The sequence below is a fragment of the Heloderma suspectum genome, chromosome 8 (genome assembly GCF_057233095.1).
Source record: "Heloderma suspectum isolate Gila_16-S chromosome 8, 16-S_ref, whole genome shotgun sequence".
NCBI lineage: Eukaryota > Metazoa > Chordata > Lepidosauria > Squamata > Helodermatidae > Heloderma > Heloderma suspectum.
This window is the reverse complement of record NC_139465.1, coordinates 18,214,467-18,233,769: the sequence shown is the minus strand read 5'-3', so window position 1 is coordinate 18,233,769 and position 19,303 is coordinate 18,214,467. Positions and strand designations below refer to the sequence as shown.

Here is a 19,303-nt window from a genome sequence, read left to right as displayed (position 1 = left end):
AGTCAAATTGTTTTCATCCTGCAATACAAGTATACATCCTAAGAACATTGGTGTGTCAAAACACTGAACATTTTAATATTCATAAAGTCAAACTGTCTTGGCACCCACAAGGCTCTCCAGTCCCTGCAGCTTCAAAAAATATTTTTCTTAATACAAATGTTGGAAAATGTTAGGGTAGACTTCTTTCTCTCCTTCTCTAGGCTCTAGCTTTGCTCTTTCTCTCCCCTTTGCCTTGCCATTGCCCCCTTCTTCCCTGCCTCTGGCCTATTTCTCCTCCCCCCACCAGCTCTTTAGCTTGCTTTTGACTAGCCAGGCCCCCACAGCAGCCATTATGTGGTGGTGCCCACAGCAGTTTCTCAAATTCCCAAATGTATGCACTGGCCCAAAAAGGTTGGGTCCCCTATTTTAATTACCTTTAACTACCTGATCTCCTCTTTTGTCTTTCCAGTTTAGTGTGTCTGCTCTGATTGCTTGAGGCACTGAAGAGCTACTGCCAAAAGTCTCTCAGCCCTAATGTGATCATTTATCTCTTGCCTTCCCCAACCTGGTCTGCTCCAGATGTGTTGGCTTACAACTCCCAACATGCCCATGTTGGCTGAGGATGCTGGGAGTTGCAGTTCAACACATCTGGTTAGGTTAGGGAAGGCAACTTTTTAACTAGAGCTGTCAGATTAAAACCTGAGACTACTGGCCTGCAAAGCATGTGCCCTTCCACCAAATTATGTATGGCACAGTGGACACATAACCATCCTTCAGAGTGTTGAGTTCAAGACATCAGTACTTGAAATGGATTTTGATTTCCAACTCTCAAGGCTAATTTTAGGTGTGAATTTATGGAAAAAGGAGGTTACAAGGAGTATCGTTATACACCAACGGCTTTTATTTAGTTTCCAAAACCTTTCACAAGATGGTAAAAAAAACTTTTACAACCACTTCTAATTTTTATCTTCCATGGTTCCCGCATCAGTTCTAACCCAGTGTGTACCAAGCCCATTTACTTACCATGCATCTAAAGTGATAGATACAGGCTATGAAATTCTTTATTCTATTTGTAGCAGCTTATGTAGGTGCAGCCAAATACCAAGCCTCGGGACAAAGTTTTACACAAAACTTTACAATGTAGAATTTGAATTTAAAATATAGAACGTAAAATCTACACAAAAACTGGTAAAAATCAAGCACAAGTACAAGGACTGAAACTTAACCCAGGTGAAAAGGAGAGAGTCTCGTCTTCCTTTCAAGTGCCTTTATTCTGCTACAGAACAGTCAGTCAAAAAAAAGATGTAAGCTTTTTTGTGGTTAGTTTAAATTATACACTCTGTAGATACTATGGACCAATTTAAAAGTTACACATACAGCAACAGATGTCCATTGGGCTCGTGTGGATTGCTTACACAATCCAACTGGATTGCTGAAAACAAGTCAGGCAAAATTTGAAGAGAAAAATCCATGTGTAACTTCCCCCACCCCAGACAAAACTTTTACTGATGGGCACACTGTACCCCAGGTCCATGATGGCCACTTTCATCATCAGAACTATCATTGTAAGCTTCACGTCTCTGGCCACCACCTGAGCCACGAGTGGTATCAAATTCTTGAAGATCTACCTCCTCCGCTTCACTAATTATGTTGGGGACTTCTGGTCTGGCGGGCAGAAGATCTTCAAGTTCCTACAAATGAATAACAAAGGGAGAGTGATGCAAGATAGCAGATTTATATGTACACATGTCTTCTACTCAACTGTTTTGTCAGCACAAACATTTATCCGCTCATCAAAAATCTGTCCTTTTATGTTCACTCTGGTCTTTTGCAATACTGCTAAGTGTTCTGGAGTTTGTAGCTGCTGTTAGTCAGAAGAACATGCCTGTAGGAGACCAGAAGTCCATCTAAGCCAGCATCCTGCTTCCTATAGCAGCCGACCAGATGCCTTGGGGAAACCCATAAGAAGGGCACTAAAGCCATAACAGCCTCACCTTGTTGCTCTTCCAAGTATCTGGTATTTAGTGGTACACTGCCTTTGAACATGGAAGCTCCATATAGCATTATGATTAGTAACTACTGATAAGCCTATTCTCCGAGAATTAGTCTAATCTCCCTTAAGGTCATCACACTTGTGTGTCAGTGAATTTCACAAGTTATGCATTGTGTGTAATAAGTTTATTTTGAATCAATTACCTATCATCCTCTCCACATAGATAACATCTTCACATAATAAAAATCTTACGTTACATTTCCAACAAAATGTAATGTAATGTGGAATGCTGGATTTTTAAAAACTCAATACAGACTGAGAAGTGGTGGAGATGTTCCTCCCCCTCACACTGCCCACCACTCTGCACTATCAACACCATGCTGTTTTATTTTTGATCTTCCTTTCCTTTTAAACACCCCCTTTCCTTTCCCCTTTCCCCCATTCTTTTGTTTTTTCTCTCAAAATATAATAGCATAATAGGCAAGTTAGCAGATATGAAAGCAATAATTGTAAATCGTTTCACACGTATGACACAGAACTTAACATAAATCAGTGACCTGAAGGGAAGGAAGAAGGAAATATGGGGCATGTAGGTTTAGTGTTATATGTCTTGTACCATTAACTGTACAACTGGGAAGGTAGGAGGGGGTATTTCTTTTATTGTTTAAAAATAATCTCAAAAATCCTTTCAATAAACAAAAGCAAAAAAATGTGGGATGTTGTTCAGCCAAACCCTCTATAGTTCAGCCAAACCGTGAGAGCCAGTATAATGGATAGACTGTTGTACTGAACTCGGAAGATTTCATTCACTTGGAAATGAAGCTCACTGACTCTCAGTCTAACCTACATCACAGGGTTGTTAGGATAACATGGAGAGGAGAGTTATGTAAGCCGTCTTGGGTTTCTTGCGAGAAAAAAAGATGGGGCATACATACTAAAAAATAATACTTTTGTTGGTAGTAGTAGTGAGCCAAAACCACCATTGCTAACATGTGTACACAGGTGAAATTTAGTGCTGCCTGACGTGTATTAAAGAATAAACCACTGTATTCCAACAAATTATGCTTAGATTGTAGATGTAAACTTACAGATATAAATCAAATTCACAGTGTATATTAACAAATGTATCAGAGGCATGAAAATTTCATGTGTTCTGTTAGGGTACACAAAAGGTGAACATTTAGAGGGCCAGCTTGGGATACTTACTGTGAGCTTTTCTGGGCTAATCCAGTTATTTTCAGGAAACTGTACATCGAACTTTATATAAAGATCTCCCTTTTCAAAAGGATTGCGATACTGTGGCATTCCTTCACCTCGAACAACACGGACACAGCCTATAGTTCAGGAAAGGATACAGACAGGGTAATTACTAAGAGGAGGCTGTCTTTTCCTTCTGTGCAACATCAAATATAGATGCATCACAGGCTAAGGACGGGATGATGACCATCTTCCAAACTCCTCCAGAAGACAATCAGCGCTTACCTGGTTCAATTACTTTCCCTGGAGGATATTTCACCACAATCTGACGTCCATCAAGGTGCTTAAAAGTGAACTGAAAGCCACACAGTGCTTCGACAAGTCCTATCTTGTGCGTCATGTGCAAGTCATTTCCATCTCTCTGGAACGCCTTGCAAAAGCGGGGGAGGAAGATTGGGGGGTGGGGGTTAGTGATAATGGCAACAGATCCACAGGTATCTGGGTTATCATAAGCAAAAAAAGCCTCAGAGTATTTCAAGTTAAATGATAAGGACTGCTTTAGCTCGCTTCAGTTGTTTAAATTCCAGTTTCTGTTAACTTCCTGATGCTAACTATTCAATTCCATGGACATAAATCCTCAGGCAAACAGGTTTGCAGGAAGTGTGAAAGAGCTAACACAACATGCACTGGAACATGACTATATCTGTAAAGGTTATATGTTATCTGTAAAGGCTGCACATTAATCACAAGCTTTCTGAGAAATGTAGTTACTGAAGTTCAGCCCATGTCAGTTTTCTAGGAAAACACATCAGACTGGAACCCTTGAGAAGTCTGGAAAGTCACCAGTGCCTTTGCATACTTGCATTTTTTAATATATGCTTAAGATGCAGGGGAGTGGCTACGAGATCGTTGGAGATTTGTCTATACTCCAACATGCAATGCTTCAGTCAGATGTGAAGTCCAGCCTGTTTCAAAGCCGGACTTCAAAGAAAGTCTAACTACACGTAACCATATTTGTCCACACTCACCCCGCTACCCTTGATTTCCCATCTTATGCCCTCATCTCTACAGTGGAGAAATGGGATCGTATACCTGCTTACTCAGAAGTCAGTTCTATGTTCAACCAAGCTTACTCCAATGTAATACTCCACAGATTCATGACTTTTGCCTACCTCCTGGCTTAGGGTTGCTGCTGAGATAGACAGCCTCAACTGCTACAGACTGGAGTTGGTACTATAGCAACTTCTTTTCCCTGATTCAGGTAAAGGTCACAATCTTATGCAGTTACTTTGGAGTAAGCCATAACATACTCAATGAGACATACTTCTCAGTAAGAATACATAGGATCAGGCTGTGTGGGCCCCCAAAACTTATTAGGAGAGCAAATATGGGGTTATACTTGGTGCTGCCCTCCAGTTGAGCCTATGTGCTCCTTTTGGCAGGGAATTACGTATGTTACAACACAACCTGGCATATGCACTGAGGACATTATATAAAACAAGAGTATCTCAGATTCACATCTGACTACACCCACACAGGTGTGTCTTTGACACTCCCATATATGCATTTCAATAAGGAAACTGAGGACTTGGTTGTCAATCCTAGGCACATTTACTTTGGAGTAAGCCTCAATGAATTCAGTAAGATTTGTTAGCAAATATACCTAGGTCTGAGTGGAGAGTCTTTTGCTTGAATTTTGAACTTTATATTGTTTTCAGCTTTAAAAAATAGCAGCCACGTAAATTTCAGTGGTTCAGGTCACAACAAAAGGAAGTTCACTACAATCCATTTTGCTAGGAAAGTTTAAGACCGGAAAAACAACGTGCCTGTCATAGCCTCATACCATTATACACATTTGCTATTGCTAGCTTCTCTAGTTTTTATGGTGTTTAAAATAGCAACAGGTTTCTATATACCCTTCTCCAGTGGATATATGTAAAGTATGAAAACAAGCCACATATGCATCTATTATAAATTATGGTGATGATATTGAAGAGATTATTATTATTATTAATATGCTTGACATGTACTAAGCACTATACAGATTAAAAACAAGACAACCCCTGCCTGCAAGCTTACAATGTAAAAGACACAACATAAAAGGAAAAAGGTATGGAGGGGGAAGAGGAGAACAAGCAAACACAGGCAACCACTAGCAAATGGAGCAGCCTGGCTTCCCACCTTTACCTCTGCTGCTGCCAGGTGAATGGCAATTAAACTGGTTTCCTAAATATCCAAAGAAGTGCCCTTCTGCATGCAGAAGGTGTTTTCTGCTCATGGAAGAGCTGTTTTCACACCTCATGCTAGAACGCTATGTACAAAAACTGATAATCCAAAGATGAGGTTCTGACTGTGCAATCCCTCAACAAGCAGCAGCACAACGACTGGTCGTAGTATGTGTAGAACAGCGCTGGCAGCTATTTTCTTTCTGCTCATGGTTGTCTGGATCAATCCTATTATCACCCACTCATTTAATGAAACATCACTACCCCAACCCTCTGTGCTCAAAATGCTCCAGCGACCTTCAACAAAAGCAGCTTTGCATCTCAAGTAACAAGTTACCTCATGCTCCTTTTCTTGGAGCAGGAGAACTATGTCACCTGGCTCCACGCCTGGGGCTTGATCGGCTTCTCCAGTAAAGGTGATTCTCTGTCCATGCTTCATGCCTTTATCTACATGAACTTCAAGGATCTTCACTTCTTTTATCACCTTCTTCCCTTCACATTTTTTACAACGATCTTTTTCATTAATGACTTCCCCTGGAAAGAGATAGCACATTAGAATTTCTAGATGTCGTTTCCTTGTTAAGAAGCAGGATCTCATCTCCACAAGCACCAAAATCCTAGATCCCACCTAGACTAGCTTTGGGTATCATCACTTAGTGGCAGCGTGTCAATGTGGTCCAAGGTATGCAGATCAGTGACTTCCCATGCAAATGGTTTTCTTTTCAAGTAGCAAAGTAGACTAATGCAAAATCACCATTTGATATATCTGTATCGCATCTCATCAGAGAGGAGCCAACTCTCACTTCAGAACAGGAGTGCGGAACCTCAGGCCCAAAGCCTACAGCCTCAGGCCTGGGGGCCAAATCCAGCCCTCCTGAGGTCCCAATCCAGCCCACTGGGGTTCCCAGATGGCCATGCCCTCTGACTGTGACCCCACCCACTTCCCTCCCAACCATCAATGGGTGTTTTCCTGGCTTTACGCTGTTTTCCCCCATTCTGAAAGGTTGCAGTGCCTCTCCTAAGGCCGTTACCGGCAGTAAGAGCTTCAAGCTACGGTATGCTGGTATTTTTCAGCCCATTCCTTTTTCCTTTGGCCTCACCCCTTCTGTCTTCCACCCACCTACTGCTGGAATGCAGCCCACAAGAGCGTCTCTGAAATGGGAGGGGCTGAAAGGATTCAACACCCCAACTTTATAGAAAACATTTAGCTGCTTCTCCCCTATAGTTCTTTCCCATACTGATCTAGTAACAGGAATATAGGAATCATCTGGGAGAGAGACACAGAAGGCCTCAGATGCTGGAGCAGTTTTTTTCCCTAGTGATTTATTTGATTTCTATATTCCTACATCACCAGAGCAGCAACTGCGCCCCTCCTACAATGTAAGAATTAGGCCTATGCTGCCATGTCCAACTGAGACTAAACCACCAAAGGAGCTCTTTGAGACAGATGATTAGGCATACGCCAAACTTTATCATTCCTAGAATGCTAAGATCCCATTTATACCATCACACAAGACTCATCACACCAGTGAAAGCAAGGTGAAGGGCAAAGTATGCGGCCAACCTGTCCAAGCAATTTCAAGGCAATGGGCACCAGATAGTTATGAACTTCTCAGCCCACTAAACTGCTCCCTTGTCTGATGTTCATGGAAGAACTGGTTGGCTTACCTTCTCCATTGCAGTCGGAGCACACAGACTGCATCTGCTGAACCATCCCAGGAGCCAGCTGCCTGATCATGATACGCACACCTCTGCCTCGGCAAGCCGCACACTTCTGAACTGCTCCAGATTTACCCCCTTGACTGGATCAAAAAGTGTTGATTACAAATTAACATAAATACAAAAAACAAGCCAATGTTTATGTCTTTTGAGTTCAACTAGTGGCCTGGGAGCATCCAATAGTGTAGCAACTGTTGAACCTAAGCAGGTGCAAGGAGACCCACGCAGTCCACACTATCTGAACACACACACACACACACACACACTTCAACCACAGTTCTTGTCTTATTACAAAACTGACCATTAAAAAAAAAAAAACAAGCATAAAAACTGGCTTCTAGATAGACATGTCCTTTTTGTTAGCAATATTATTATATTAAAGTGATTCTGATATTTAAAACTTTGCTCAGCTTCTTTCAAGGATCAAGTCATTCATCATTAAAATGGGGATTAGAAAACGCAGAACTCACCCATTACATGAACTACAAAGGACATTCTTGCTAAGTTGTAGTTTGGTAGTCTTTCCATTATATAGATCTTCTAAAGAAACTCTGTGGGGGAGAAGGGTTAGTTCTTTAGTTTGAATACAAGTATCAGCAAAGGAGTACCAAAGCATGCTGTTTCACACAGAGTTTTATTTCATTTCTACCCATCTTTCCTCCAAGGAGCTCAAGGTGGTGTACATGGATCTCCACCCCATTTTTATCCTCAGAACAACCTGTGAGGTAGGTTAGGCTGAGTGAGTGCAACTTGCCCAAGGTCATCCAAGGAGCTTCATAGGTGCATGAAGATTTGAACCCAGGTCTACAGCAGAGATGGGGAACTGCAGCATAATTCTGCCTGTAGAGGCTCCCAATCTGGCCCATGGAGGCTTTGGCTCCCACCACAAGTCCCGCGCCCTGGAAGTTACTGGGGGTTTGCAGAGGGGGCAGAGAGGGGAATCCCGTGTTATCTGTGATAACTGATCAGATAACAGGGGAATCTCCTTACTTAGTATGCCGCGCACTTTCCCAATTGGGAGGGGGAGCACCACGCCAAGTACTTCGCCTGCCCTGTGCCCTCCACAATGAAGCGGCCCCAGCTCAGGTAGGGGCTGGAGCACACCTCGCTTGGGGCCGCTTTGCGGCATGTGGACTCTCCTGGCTCAGGGCGACAGCTGCAGGAGCACTCTTCCAGCTGCCGCCTCGGTCGGAGCAGGTGGCAGGGTGGGCAACGCAGCCCTTGTGAGGTGGCAACTCCAGCTGCCAGCTCAGTCAGGGCTGCTCCGCTGCCTGCGGGCTCTCCTGAAGCGCTGGAGCGCCAGCTCATGTTTTGGCCAGGGACAAGATGACACTGGGGTGTGGCCCCACCCTTTGACATCGTCTGGCCCACGCAGGGCTGGGTGGGGGGTCATCTGCCCCTCCACCCAGAAGCTCCCCACCCCTGCACTACAGGTACAAATATACAAAAACTATGTCAATGGGCAAAACCTTACCCCAGACAGTGAAAATGCACCACCACAATGTTTACTATCACTGTTATTTGATCAGCCCAGGGAACCCAATAAGAATTGCAGCTGGATTAAGTGGAACAAGCATGGTTACCTGTCATTTTGTGCAGTCATATGGTAACTCTGTAGTCACTCACTGGATGACCACATGCACACAGATACGAAGTCTTCAGCTCCGATAGCACAGCGATTCACCATTACTACATTTACAGCCTGCCCTTCCTCTAAGGAGCTCAGGGAAGCATACACAGGTCTTCTCCCATTTCATCCTCACAACAGCCCTGAGAGGTAGGTTAGGCTAAACAGTAGGCCAAAGGTCACCCAGTGAGATTAGTAGTTGAGTGGGCCCTTGAAACTGTCTTCCCCCAGTCCTACCCAACACTCTTAACCACTACGCAATACAGCCTTACTGCTGTTAAGCGGAGGCCCTGCCCTTGGTGCCTTCATTTTCTGAGAGAAGGTGAGTGGCTACTAGGGTATGCCTTCCCTGTTAAACTCTGGATCCTTATCTATTAATTAGACACCTCAAATATTAGTCCCCACCCCAGGCTTTTAGCAATATCTAATCATTTGAAATACATTGCTCTTTACCAACCTTCATGATGGGCTTTTTCTTATACTGGCTTCTGCTGTAGGACATCTGGCAGTCTTAATTTTAATTGTGGATTGTTTATGTTATTATTTTAATTGAATGAGTTGCAAGCTACCTTCATGGTGGTATGTTCAAAAGGCAGGGTAAAAATATTTTAAATAAATTACGGCAGCAGAGGGAAAACTGAAGAAAAGCACAAGGATCAGCTGATCATGGAGTGGCGGCATGCCCTAAAGCAGGGATGGACTGCAAATGCCATCTTTCCTCACCATTAGCTATGCTGGCTTTGGCTGATGGAAATTACAGTCCAAGAACATCTGGAAGGCCACACTTTCCCCAACCCTGCCCTAGAACAATGGGCTTCAGTATTACAGTTAGAGCTGATGCTAATTTCTAGACCTTCTGGAGGAGATACAGATGCTTTCAAGGCAGCTGATTTCCAGGGCAGTCATTTTATCTGATGATTTCACATTTACTACTGTATTTATATATTTGAAAGATTTATACACCACCCTTCACAAGAGTTTCCAAGGCATTTTACAAAAACAAGATACAATATATAAATTGTAACAATATGTTGAGAGAGTATGGATGCAAACCTATGCATGTTTACACAGAAAAAAGCCCTAAAGCTCTCAACATGATGGTTGAGGAATGCTGGGAGTTATAGGACTTTTTTCTGTCTAAACATACATAACATTGTACTCTAAAGCTCATTAACAGAGCAATCCTACCAGGACAGAGCAAGGAGGGTAGGAAGAGAAGAGAATTTGTGGCCAAACTATCACCTTTTCCTGCACCCTGCTGGTTCATGCTGGCAGGTGGTGAGGGGAGTAGTTTCTTCTCCCACTTTCTCCCATTGCCTCCAGTGAGAGGGAATCAACTACACTGGCCTGTCAGTGTAGTTTCCAGCTCAGTTTGGAGTCATGTCAGGGAAGGTAACAAGGGGGTAAAATCATGCAATCCCTCAGCTGCCCTCAAGTTGCCCCATGTTCTGCCCCATTGCTGGTGAACCATTGCTGCCTCTGCCGTCGTCGAGGGAGGACCTCTGGCATCAGACCTTCTTCTGTGCAAGTGGAGTGGGAAGCCCACAGCATCGAAGGGCCCCCCAGCCAACTTCACACAGAGCGTAAAATTGCTCCCTAATATACATCAAGAAGCCTTGCAAAATAAAACACTAAGAAGGTAACATTGCTGGCACCAGGTGGGCCTCCCCAGGGAGATTCATTTCACAAATGGGGCACCACCACTGAGAAGGCTCTCTCTGGTTGCCCTCCATCCACCTTGCCTCAAGTGAAATGAAGAATTTCACTTTAGCACAGGGGTGGGGAGCCTCTTTCAGCCCAAGGGCCTAATTCAACTTTGGAGAAGCTCTTGGGGGCCACTTTCCAGTGGTGGGTGGGGGCTGAAGGAAAAGGCACTAGGGCCGAAGCCAAAAGGGTTGGGACCAAAAATATCCCCCCAAACCCCCATCCCAGTATAATGTAACTTAAATCTCTTACTGCCAGGAACTAAGCATTAGAAGAGGCATTTCAACCTTTTAAAATGGAGAGCGGGAAAAACTGCACAAAAGGTGGGAACCACTGAATGATCAGTGGTTGAGAGAAAGGGGATGGGACCAGGGGAAGGGAGTACAGCCATCTGGGGACCCCTGGAGGGCCAGATTTGGCCCCTGGGCCTGAGGTTCCTCACCCCTGCTCTAGCATTCATAGATTCATAAAGCTCACTGGAATAATAAAGGTAAAGGTAAAGGTGTCCCCAACCAGTCGTGTCCGACTCTAGGGTGTGGCGCTCATCCCCGTTTCTAAGCCGAAGAGCCAGTGCTGTCCGAAGACGCTTCCGTGGTCATGTGGCCGGCATGACTGAACACCGAGGTGCACGGAACGCTGCTACCTTTCCCGCCGAGGCGGTACCTATTTATCTACTTGCAATTTCTTGCTTTCGAACTGCTAGGTTGGCAGAAGCTGGGAATGAAGACGGGAGCTCACTCCGTCACGCAGCACTCGGGTCTCGAACTGCTGACCTGCCGACCTTCCAGTCTGCAGTTCAGCGTCTTAACCACTAAGCCACCGTGGCCCCCACTGGAATAATACAGTAACAATAAAAATAATTGTCATCTTTTTCTGGAACATTCACATTGCTAGAATGTAGCACTCTTTAAAAAAAAAAAAAAAAACAGAAGCGGCATGTGCCAAGCCCCTACTCAAACCTATGTATTCTTTGCATTTAAAATGAAATCAAATGTCTGCACCAATGGAACTTAAATTTTGCAACCTGTATAGACTAGGACAATGAACACAAATGGACCTTTCTTAATTTGGCATAATTTATTCTGCTTGTTATTATTTGAATTTATATCCTGCTTTTATGCACCAGGCCCCATAGGGCCTACTCAGGAAGCTATGCAGAACATTAAGCCCACATCCTGCCACTTTCATCCTACCTAGCACCACCATGCTTATGGCAAACACTGTGCCTGCAAGCTTTTGTTCTTAACATGAGATTCTCACGTTGCTCAATTCTGCATCCATTACTGCTTGCTCAGCCCATTTGCGGGCTAAGTTCCAAGTAAGCTAGTACTTTCCATACTTTAGATGGAGTGAGGCAGGTGTTCTGGAATTGGTGAGTGGTTGTCCCGCCCCCTCGGTTTACTTGGAACATCTTGTTGTTCCAACTTGTCCTTTTTTATTGTAAAGGGACGTTGAATAACTTTAACTTCAGTGCTTTTAATCACATTGAGTTGATACAATTACAGCCTCAGGTTTATTATGACCTAGTCATTACACTGTTAATGAGTGGTTTGGCTGCTGTGATTAGTCCCCCCACCCTTGTAAACTTATAAAGTTACCTTAAGCATGGGTGTGGCTCTAATACTCCATTCACTGAAGATTTTGTGGCTTGGCCTTATTTCTTTAGTCACTTCTTTTGTTCTAAACAACAAATGCATACCCAGATACAACTTCTTTGGGACTAAGGTTAAACATTTTGACTGTCTTGGGTCCAGAAAAAAAATGGTGGGTGTCACTGCTGTGCTGACATGGGGAAGTGTCCAGGTTTGTACGTAACGGCGTCAAGTCCTCATGAAAACTGACACCTCTTTCCCTTGTTGTTGTTGTTCAGTCGTTAAGTCGTGTCCGACTAGGCCCTTTTTAATTTCTTCCCAAGTGTTTTGTGTTTATTGATGCTGGTTATTTTATCCATTTATCAGCCAGAAAGGCAAGCTCAACCATAATTATCCAAAGTACAATAACTTCAGGTGGGAAAATCACCCACCATACAGGCATGAATCTACAGTTCTCAGATCAGATGCAGATTGAAGGGATCCTCTCCTGCTCTCACAGGGTCCCTGTCTGGTTCCACACTGCATTCAAAGTATTGGTTTTGATTCTTGAATTCTTAAACAGCTTGGGATCAGGGTTCCTTAAGGACCACCTCCTCCTACATGAACTTGCCCAGTTTCTAAGATCCTTCTCAGACTCTTCTTTCAGTACACCAGCCTTCAGAGTTGAAACAGGTGACAACTCACCTAAATCTGCAATGCTCCCCCTAGAGAGGGTCATCTTCATTTACCCAGGCTGTTTAGATGGCTGTCTATTAGCTACGGAGCCACATACAAAATTATGTTATTGTCATACAATGCCCTAAACAACTTGGGACCAGGATACCTAGCAGATTGCTGTCCCTTATACATACCAAGGCGACTTTCAAGATCAGCAGGAGGCAACCTTGCTGGTTATTCCAAAACGAATAGAATGTTGCCATGGAACACCCAGATGGCAGGCCTTCTCTGTAGTGACACCAATCATCTGGAAAACCCTCCCTTGTGTATTTCAGGAAGCAGAAAACGTGACATCTTTCAAACGCCTCCTGAAAACACACTTTTTTGCCCAGGCATTCCTGGGAACTGCTCCTTGACTTTTACTGTAGTTGGAAGTGTTTTTAATGCTGTTTTAACACCGTGTTTTTAATACTGTATTTTCAGAATGTAAACGTGGAGAGATTTTATTATATTCAGTGGTATATAAATGCCACAAATAAAATAATATAATAAAATAATTTAAGCTCTTGCATTGTTTAAACCTAGCTCAAGGGAAGGGAGAAGGTAGAGCAGGATCTACTGGTAGATCTCCAGGTCATTTGCAGAGATCTCCAAGGGTTTCTGACTCCCAATAATTTTAATTGGTGCAAGTAAAATGGCAAGAAAAAAAACCTGCCATGGCTGGCCTTGCACTGCTTGCCTCTCAGCCTCCGTCTTCCCCATCTGTAAGACTACTAATTGGCCATTTTTCATCAGGTCTTTGTTCAGCTTTGCTAGGCAGTTCTAGCGTGTTGCGTTAGAATCCATGATCTCTGGTAACTCACAGATACTTGTGTATATCCCAATGTGTAGTTCATAAGGTGCAGTAGATCAGTGACTCTGCTCTGAGTTATCATTTTATGTTGGGCTCTGGTTGGTGAACCTCCGGTGACAGTAAAAAACAAAGCCAATCCCACAAGCCTTAAGTCAGCTCACTCCTGATCTAGCTCATATTATCTCTACTGCTGGTTTTAGTTTTTTATTTGTTGTTTTAAGCCTACGTTAGCCACGGTAAGAAGCTACAGTGTGAACAATGACATATGAATTCCTAAATGCATATCATCTATCGTCACACGCCAACTATTACCTGGAATGGGCAGCTAGTGCAACTCCTGCTTTTTCATCAACCTGTCCTTCTCCAACATAAGACCCAACCTAGAATTTTCTTCAAACTGGATTAAAATCTCAGCTGAGTTGGATGCATATGTGTGCGTACACCATGGACAGCTCCACTGTACCCTACAGAGATCCCCTTATGCCTGCGCTGACACATTCACACTAGAAGGGATCATACTGTTAATCAATTTGTGTTGTCAGGTTTGCCCAAGTATTATACAGACTCTGAAGTTAAGGGTTCAGCCACAGATTAAAGCTCTCAAAAATATTGGATCATAATGGCTATTTTAGTGTTGAGTAACTTCAACTAGCTTTAAGTCCAGCGTACTTGAGGTACTTCCATTTGTTTTGAGAACTTAAACAAATATGGCAATTATGTATTCAACAGCTTTCCCCAGAAACAATTATCCAGGTACTTACTTAAGTGGATGCATCATATCTTCACCTCTTCTTCCATTGCGACTTCTGCTCTGATTACCCATGAAACTGAACAGCCCCCCACCAAATATGTGGGAGAAAATATCGTCCATTCCTCCACTTCCACCACTACCTTCTCGGAGGCCTTGTTCTCCATATCGGTCATATAATTCACGTTTCTCTGGATTGGAGAGAACTTCGTAGGCAAAGCTTATTTCTTTGAACTGAATAGGAGGAAAAAAGAAAATGAAAAGCCTATTACATGGTTGGCTGGCAGTATCACGTAAGGAAAGGTGGATTTTGTGACAAACAGCCATCTATTTCATTATAATGGTTTTATAGGTGGATATACAGACAATGCCATTCCAGCCAATGCCTAGGAACAGGCAGATGAACTGCCAGTGGGCAGCCAACTCTTCTGCATTCCAATACTGACCTACCTTCAATGGACAGGTCTCTGCTTCCAAGAAGGATGCAGGTTCATCCTGTTCTACATAGAGGATGTATACGTTTACTGTGCTTTGATCTCAGGCATCTCAATAGTTGTCATTTGTGCTCAGGCATCTTAATAGTCATTATTCACGAGATCTCCCCATTACTCATATTCAAATTGTCCTAAAAATCTGCTCTCTGCTCCTGTGTCAAAGCACAGGCAATCACCAACAGCTCAGCTGATGACACACTGACCGCGTTGATGACAACATTCACATCCCACTGTTTCTCCACACTGGGTCAGGACACCCAGGCATTAACTCATGTTAACCTCACGTTAACCTCATGTTAACCTTTGAGACAGCACAGCCTCTTAGTGCCTGGCCCAGTGAGTTTTATTACTGAGCAGGGGTTTAAACCAGCAGACCTCCCCAATTCAAATTGAACACTATCTGCACCACACAGTGTCTCACTGAGGGCTACTCTTCATCAGTGTGGCCATGTACCATTACATATGATGCTTTTTTCAGCAATTAACAGCTTGCAATACAAGTTCACAAGCTATTTTACTCATTATTGTGTCTAGCTCATCCAGGTGCAACATCTGTGTTTTAGCAGCAAGTTGGGGGGGAGAAAAGAATTACCTTGTCACCAGCATTTGGATTCTTATCAGGGTGGTACTCCTTGGCAAGCTTCCGGTATGCCTAAAAGGAAAAAGAAGCCCAAATAACAAATTAGTGGGCAACAATGCAATTTTCTGAAATTCAGTGTGAATCCCAAGTTACCACCGTATGCCAAGAGTACTGAAATTAAGATGCTACTGGGATTACAAGCATTGCTAGAAATAGAGCCATATCCAGTCAGTTTGAACAGTTTTCATTACAGACATTGTCCTTAGGTCCGCTTTGAATGGACCACCTCTCTTTTTACAGTATACTGACTTCTAAGCAAAACTGCACGTTCCTCCATTTTGTAGACATAAATGAAAAATGTATGATGAAGTAGCATTATGATTCTCCCTGAGATACAGAGGAAGGAAGCTTGGTAGGTGCAGGCTGTCATGCTGAAATTCCCTGGTGTATACATTGATTTAAAGTTTTTTAAAAAAGCTCCATCCTCTGAGTTTTTCACCTTCGCTTTAACTCTTTCTTAAAAAAGGACTAGACAAAATGGTGCAGGACTAGTGTTGCAACCCTGTGGGATAAAGCTAGAGTGGCCAGATGCAAAGGAGGACAAGGGTCCTTCACCTTCAATACTTATCAGGGAACTTATTATATTATTTATTAAACACCTTATAAAATACATTTCTCTAGGCATTTTACAATTTAAATTACAATACATATAAAATTGCAATAAAATCAACAATATAAAACTAATAAACCTGCCAACAAGGCATGAAATACAATATCAGGTATGAGAGGGAAAACCACTGCAGGTATATCTTGCATACATTTCACAGCAGGTGTAGCCTGTATGACAAACTACACCTGCTAAAATTTGCTTTTTTATGCAACTATTAAAGGTGCAGGAGTCCTGTCCTCTTTTGCTTCTGGCCACCCTAGATATAACCTCCCTACAGATGTCAACCTATTAAGTGTTACTGTTTTATAAGTTAAACTTACAGTCTTTGGTCATCTATTGCAGATAGAGCAGAAAGTAGATCTCCAGATGTTTTGGACCAATTCCCAGCATTCCTGACCATCAGCCATGCTGGCAGGGGTGTTTGGGAGTTGAAGTCCAAAACATCTGGAGAGCTAACTTCTGCCCACCTTTGATCTTTTGTAGCCAATTAGCATAATCCAGAGAGCTCCTTCCAGAATGTACCAAGCTTTACATATGTATTCTGATCCCCATTCCCAAAGAAAAGCCTTCCCACACCACATTTAACTGCTTGTGATATTCCCAGACCTCAAAAACAGCTTGTTAAAGGTGTGTGCGTGTATGCACACATGCATGGAAAAAGAGCATTAAACCGCTAGACAAGTGGTTTTTTGGACCATGGCCTGTATATTCTCCCAAACGTATGCAAGCAGAACGCAGTCCCACCATGTCCCACACAAGGAGAGCCCATGTCTGTCCAGTTAAACGTTTTGCATCTGCACACACTCAAATGTTTTCCATCTCACCTATGAAGTAACATGTTGTGGTAAAATTTTGTTTAAAAGAGACAAGACTGAATTTCAGCAACTCTTGTTAGCAGCTACCTATGATCTTATGTACCACTCTTGGGGCTGGGAAAGGGGAGATACAACTACATAACTTAATGGGATTTTTTCAATCCACAATCTTATTTTCCTGTTGACCTCAAAACATATCTCTCATGTCTTTCCTCCATGACACCTGCTTCCAACAATAATGAATACCCAGCCCAAACAAATTAAGCTATCTCATGCCTAGACAAGGAGGATCTATTCCCCAGCAACAGTGCCCTTCTGTCAAAAACAGGCAGGACCTGGTGATCAACCAGGTGAAGGTTCTGATATGGAATGGAGTATTCCAACAGTGGATGAAGGAGGTTATATGTTATAAAAACAAGCATAAGGGAGTTAAGTTGCAGAAAGGGTCAACCTTAAGGACAAAAGTCCCACCCCTTTTTAAAAAGTCTGTTCCCCCACCCACCCACCCCCGCAACCTGGGTGGGATGGAATCACCTTCAGAGGAAACAAGGCCGAGAATGAAGCCTGAACTTCTGGGGACAGAAATGATTCATGCTAGAATGAGATTTAACCTAACTGGAAGTAATAAAGGGGAAATATAAGTTTTGGTACCCACTGTAAAGATCACCCCCACAAGATAATCACCAGGTTAAAAACCATTCCTAGGTGACACAGGATTAGGGATGGGGGAAAGGAGGGAAGAGGAAAAATGGAGAGCCAGTTTCAAGGATGTCCTCACTATTATGAAATAACTCCCAAGGGACATATGATTTGGGGGATGGGGGGAAAACTGCTGAGATTGAGGGGTGGGGATGTTCTCTGTTTCATCAGTGCTGCAAGACAACTCGAGCAAATCACAACACTGGAAGGAGAAGAGGTAAGGTAGCCTCTTGCCACCATGAAGCAACACCTAAATCCACGAAGAACTGGGAGGAAGGGAAGAAGGGCAGAGGGGGGAGTCCTCAGCTCTCCCTTACTGTCGTCCCAAAATAATCCCCAAAACACACACGATTTGGGGGGTTAGGCCGGGAAGAACAAAAAACAAACAAACAAACGGGACGGGGGTGGGGAAGTAAACAGGAAGAGAAAAGCTATTCTCCTCGCCAAACAGGCCGTGGGGCTGTTGGAAAAGCCCCAGATTTGGGGGGGGGGGCGCTAATTCCCACCTCTCCCTTCTGGCCGACTAAAACCACCCAGCAAAACTGGCACATAAGGAGTAAAGGAGGGGGGGAAGTCGGGGGGGGGGAGGAAAGAAAAACAGTCCGCCGTTTGGGGAGGGAAATGAGAAAAATGGGGGGACTGGGAGGAACCTCCCCCCCCCCAAAATGACCCTCTACAGCGCGCCGGAAACGCCTTCCTCCTCCAGCAAGGCCTGCTCGCCTTCCACCCACGCCAGCGCGCGCTCGCCTCACCCGGCGGCCCTCAGCCATGCCCTGGGCCGCCCCAACCCACACGCCCGGGCCTGCCCCCGGCTCCTCTGCCTGCCCGAGCCGACGCCTGCCCAGCCCAAGCCAGCGTCTCCACTGGCCCCGTCTCGAGCCGGGCGGCGGCGGCGTGGCCTGGCGAGCCCCCCCCGCGCCTGGCCCTCCCCCCTCAGACTCGCAACCCCCTCGACCGCCCCCCCGCGCCCGGCCTCCCCGGACCTTCTTCAGCTCGTTGTCGGAGGCCCCCGGCGGCACCCCGAGGATGTCGTAAAGTTTGGTGTCGGCCACATTCGCCATGGCGGGCTGGCGGGGCGCGGGACAGGGAAGGCCGCCGCGCCGGCTGCGTGGGGAGGGGAAGGCCGCGAAACGCCGGGCTCAGGATGGCCGTGCGCGAGGGAGGCGGAGGGAAGAGGGAGGCGGAGCGGGGCAGCGAGGAAGGGGAAGGCCTTCGGCACGCATGCCGACGTCGCGACGCACGCGCCGGAAGGCCGCGGGCCCGCTGGGGGGGCGCCCCGCCCCGCCCCGCCCCCCGCGAGGGCCAGGCCCCGCCTCCTCGCGGCGAAAAGGCGCGCCCCCTGGCGAAGCTGGGCCAAGATCGGGGATGGCGGGAGACGGGGGGAAACCCGGGACTGGAGTCGGACGGGAGGGATCCGGAGTCTGATGGAGAGCTCGTACCTTTTCGCGTCGTCGTCCCCCCGCACGCCTCCCGGGGAATCTTGGGATTTGTAGTTCTGGGTGGGAGGCCTGGGAATCTCCTACAAAGAATTCCCGGCCCCTGCCACTAAACGACAGCGCCCAGCGTTCTTTAGGGAAGTCCATGGGGAGACTGTGTGCTATATACACACACACACATAATTTATATATATATATATATATATATATATATATATATAAAATATTATACACATGTGCGCTATATGTATATAAAATATCCCCATGGCTTTACCCAAAGAATACCGGGTACTGTAGTTTGGTGGATGGTATTGA

General features: G+C 44.7%; 1 protein-coding gene across 1 annotated transcript; it reads right to left on the bottom strand.

The window, feature by feature from the left end:
- Positions 1-862: 862 nt before the first annotated feature.
- On the bottom strand, positions 863-18,708 carry DNAJA2 (DnaJ heat shock protein family (Hsp40) member A2). Its single transcript, XM_084813021.1, has 9 exons — positions 18,536-18,708; positions 15,381-15,440; positions 14,308-14,528; positions 7,584-7,664; positions 7,063-7,196; positions 5,732-5,928; positions 3,455-3,599; positions 3,179-3,306; positions 863-1,670 (listed from the first exon to the last, which is right to left on the bottom strand). The coding sequence occupies exons 1-9, from the start codon at positions 18,611-18,613 to the stop codon at positions 1,482-1,484; spliced, it is 1,233 nt and encodes a 410-aa protein (XP_084669147.1). The 5' UTR covers positions 18,614-18,708; the 3' UTR covers positions 863-1,481.
- Positions 18,709-19,303: the final 595 nt, after the last annotated feature.

Bases quoted from the DNA above. Each gene is read 5' to 3' on its own strand.
- DNAJA2 (XM_084813021.1), bottom strand. From the start codon at position 18,613: ATGGCGAATGTGGCCGACACCAAACTTTACGACATCCTCGGGGTGCCG. The intron at 14,529-15,380 runs GTAATTCTTTTC...CCTCCTATTCAG, and splicing joins ATCCAAATGCTGGTGACAAG to TTCAAAGAAATAAGCTTTGC. The intron at 1,671-3,178 runs GTAAGTATCCCA...ATTCATTTGTAG, and splicing joins TTAGCCCAGAAAAGCTCACA to GAACTTGAAGATCTTCTGCC.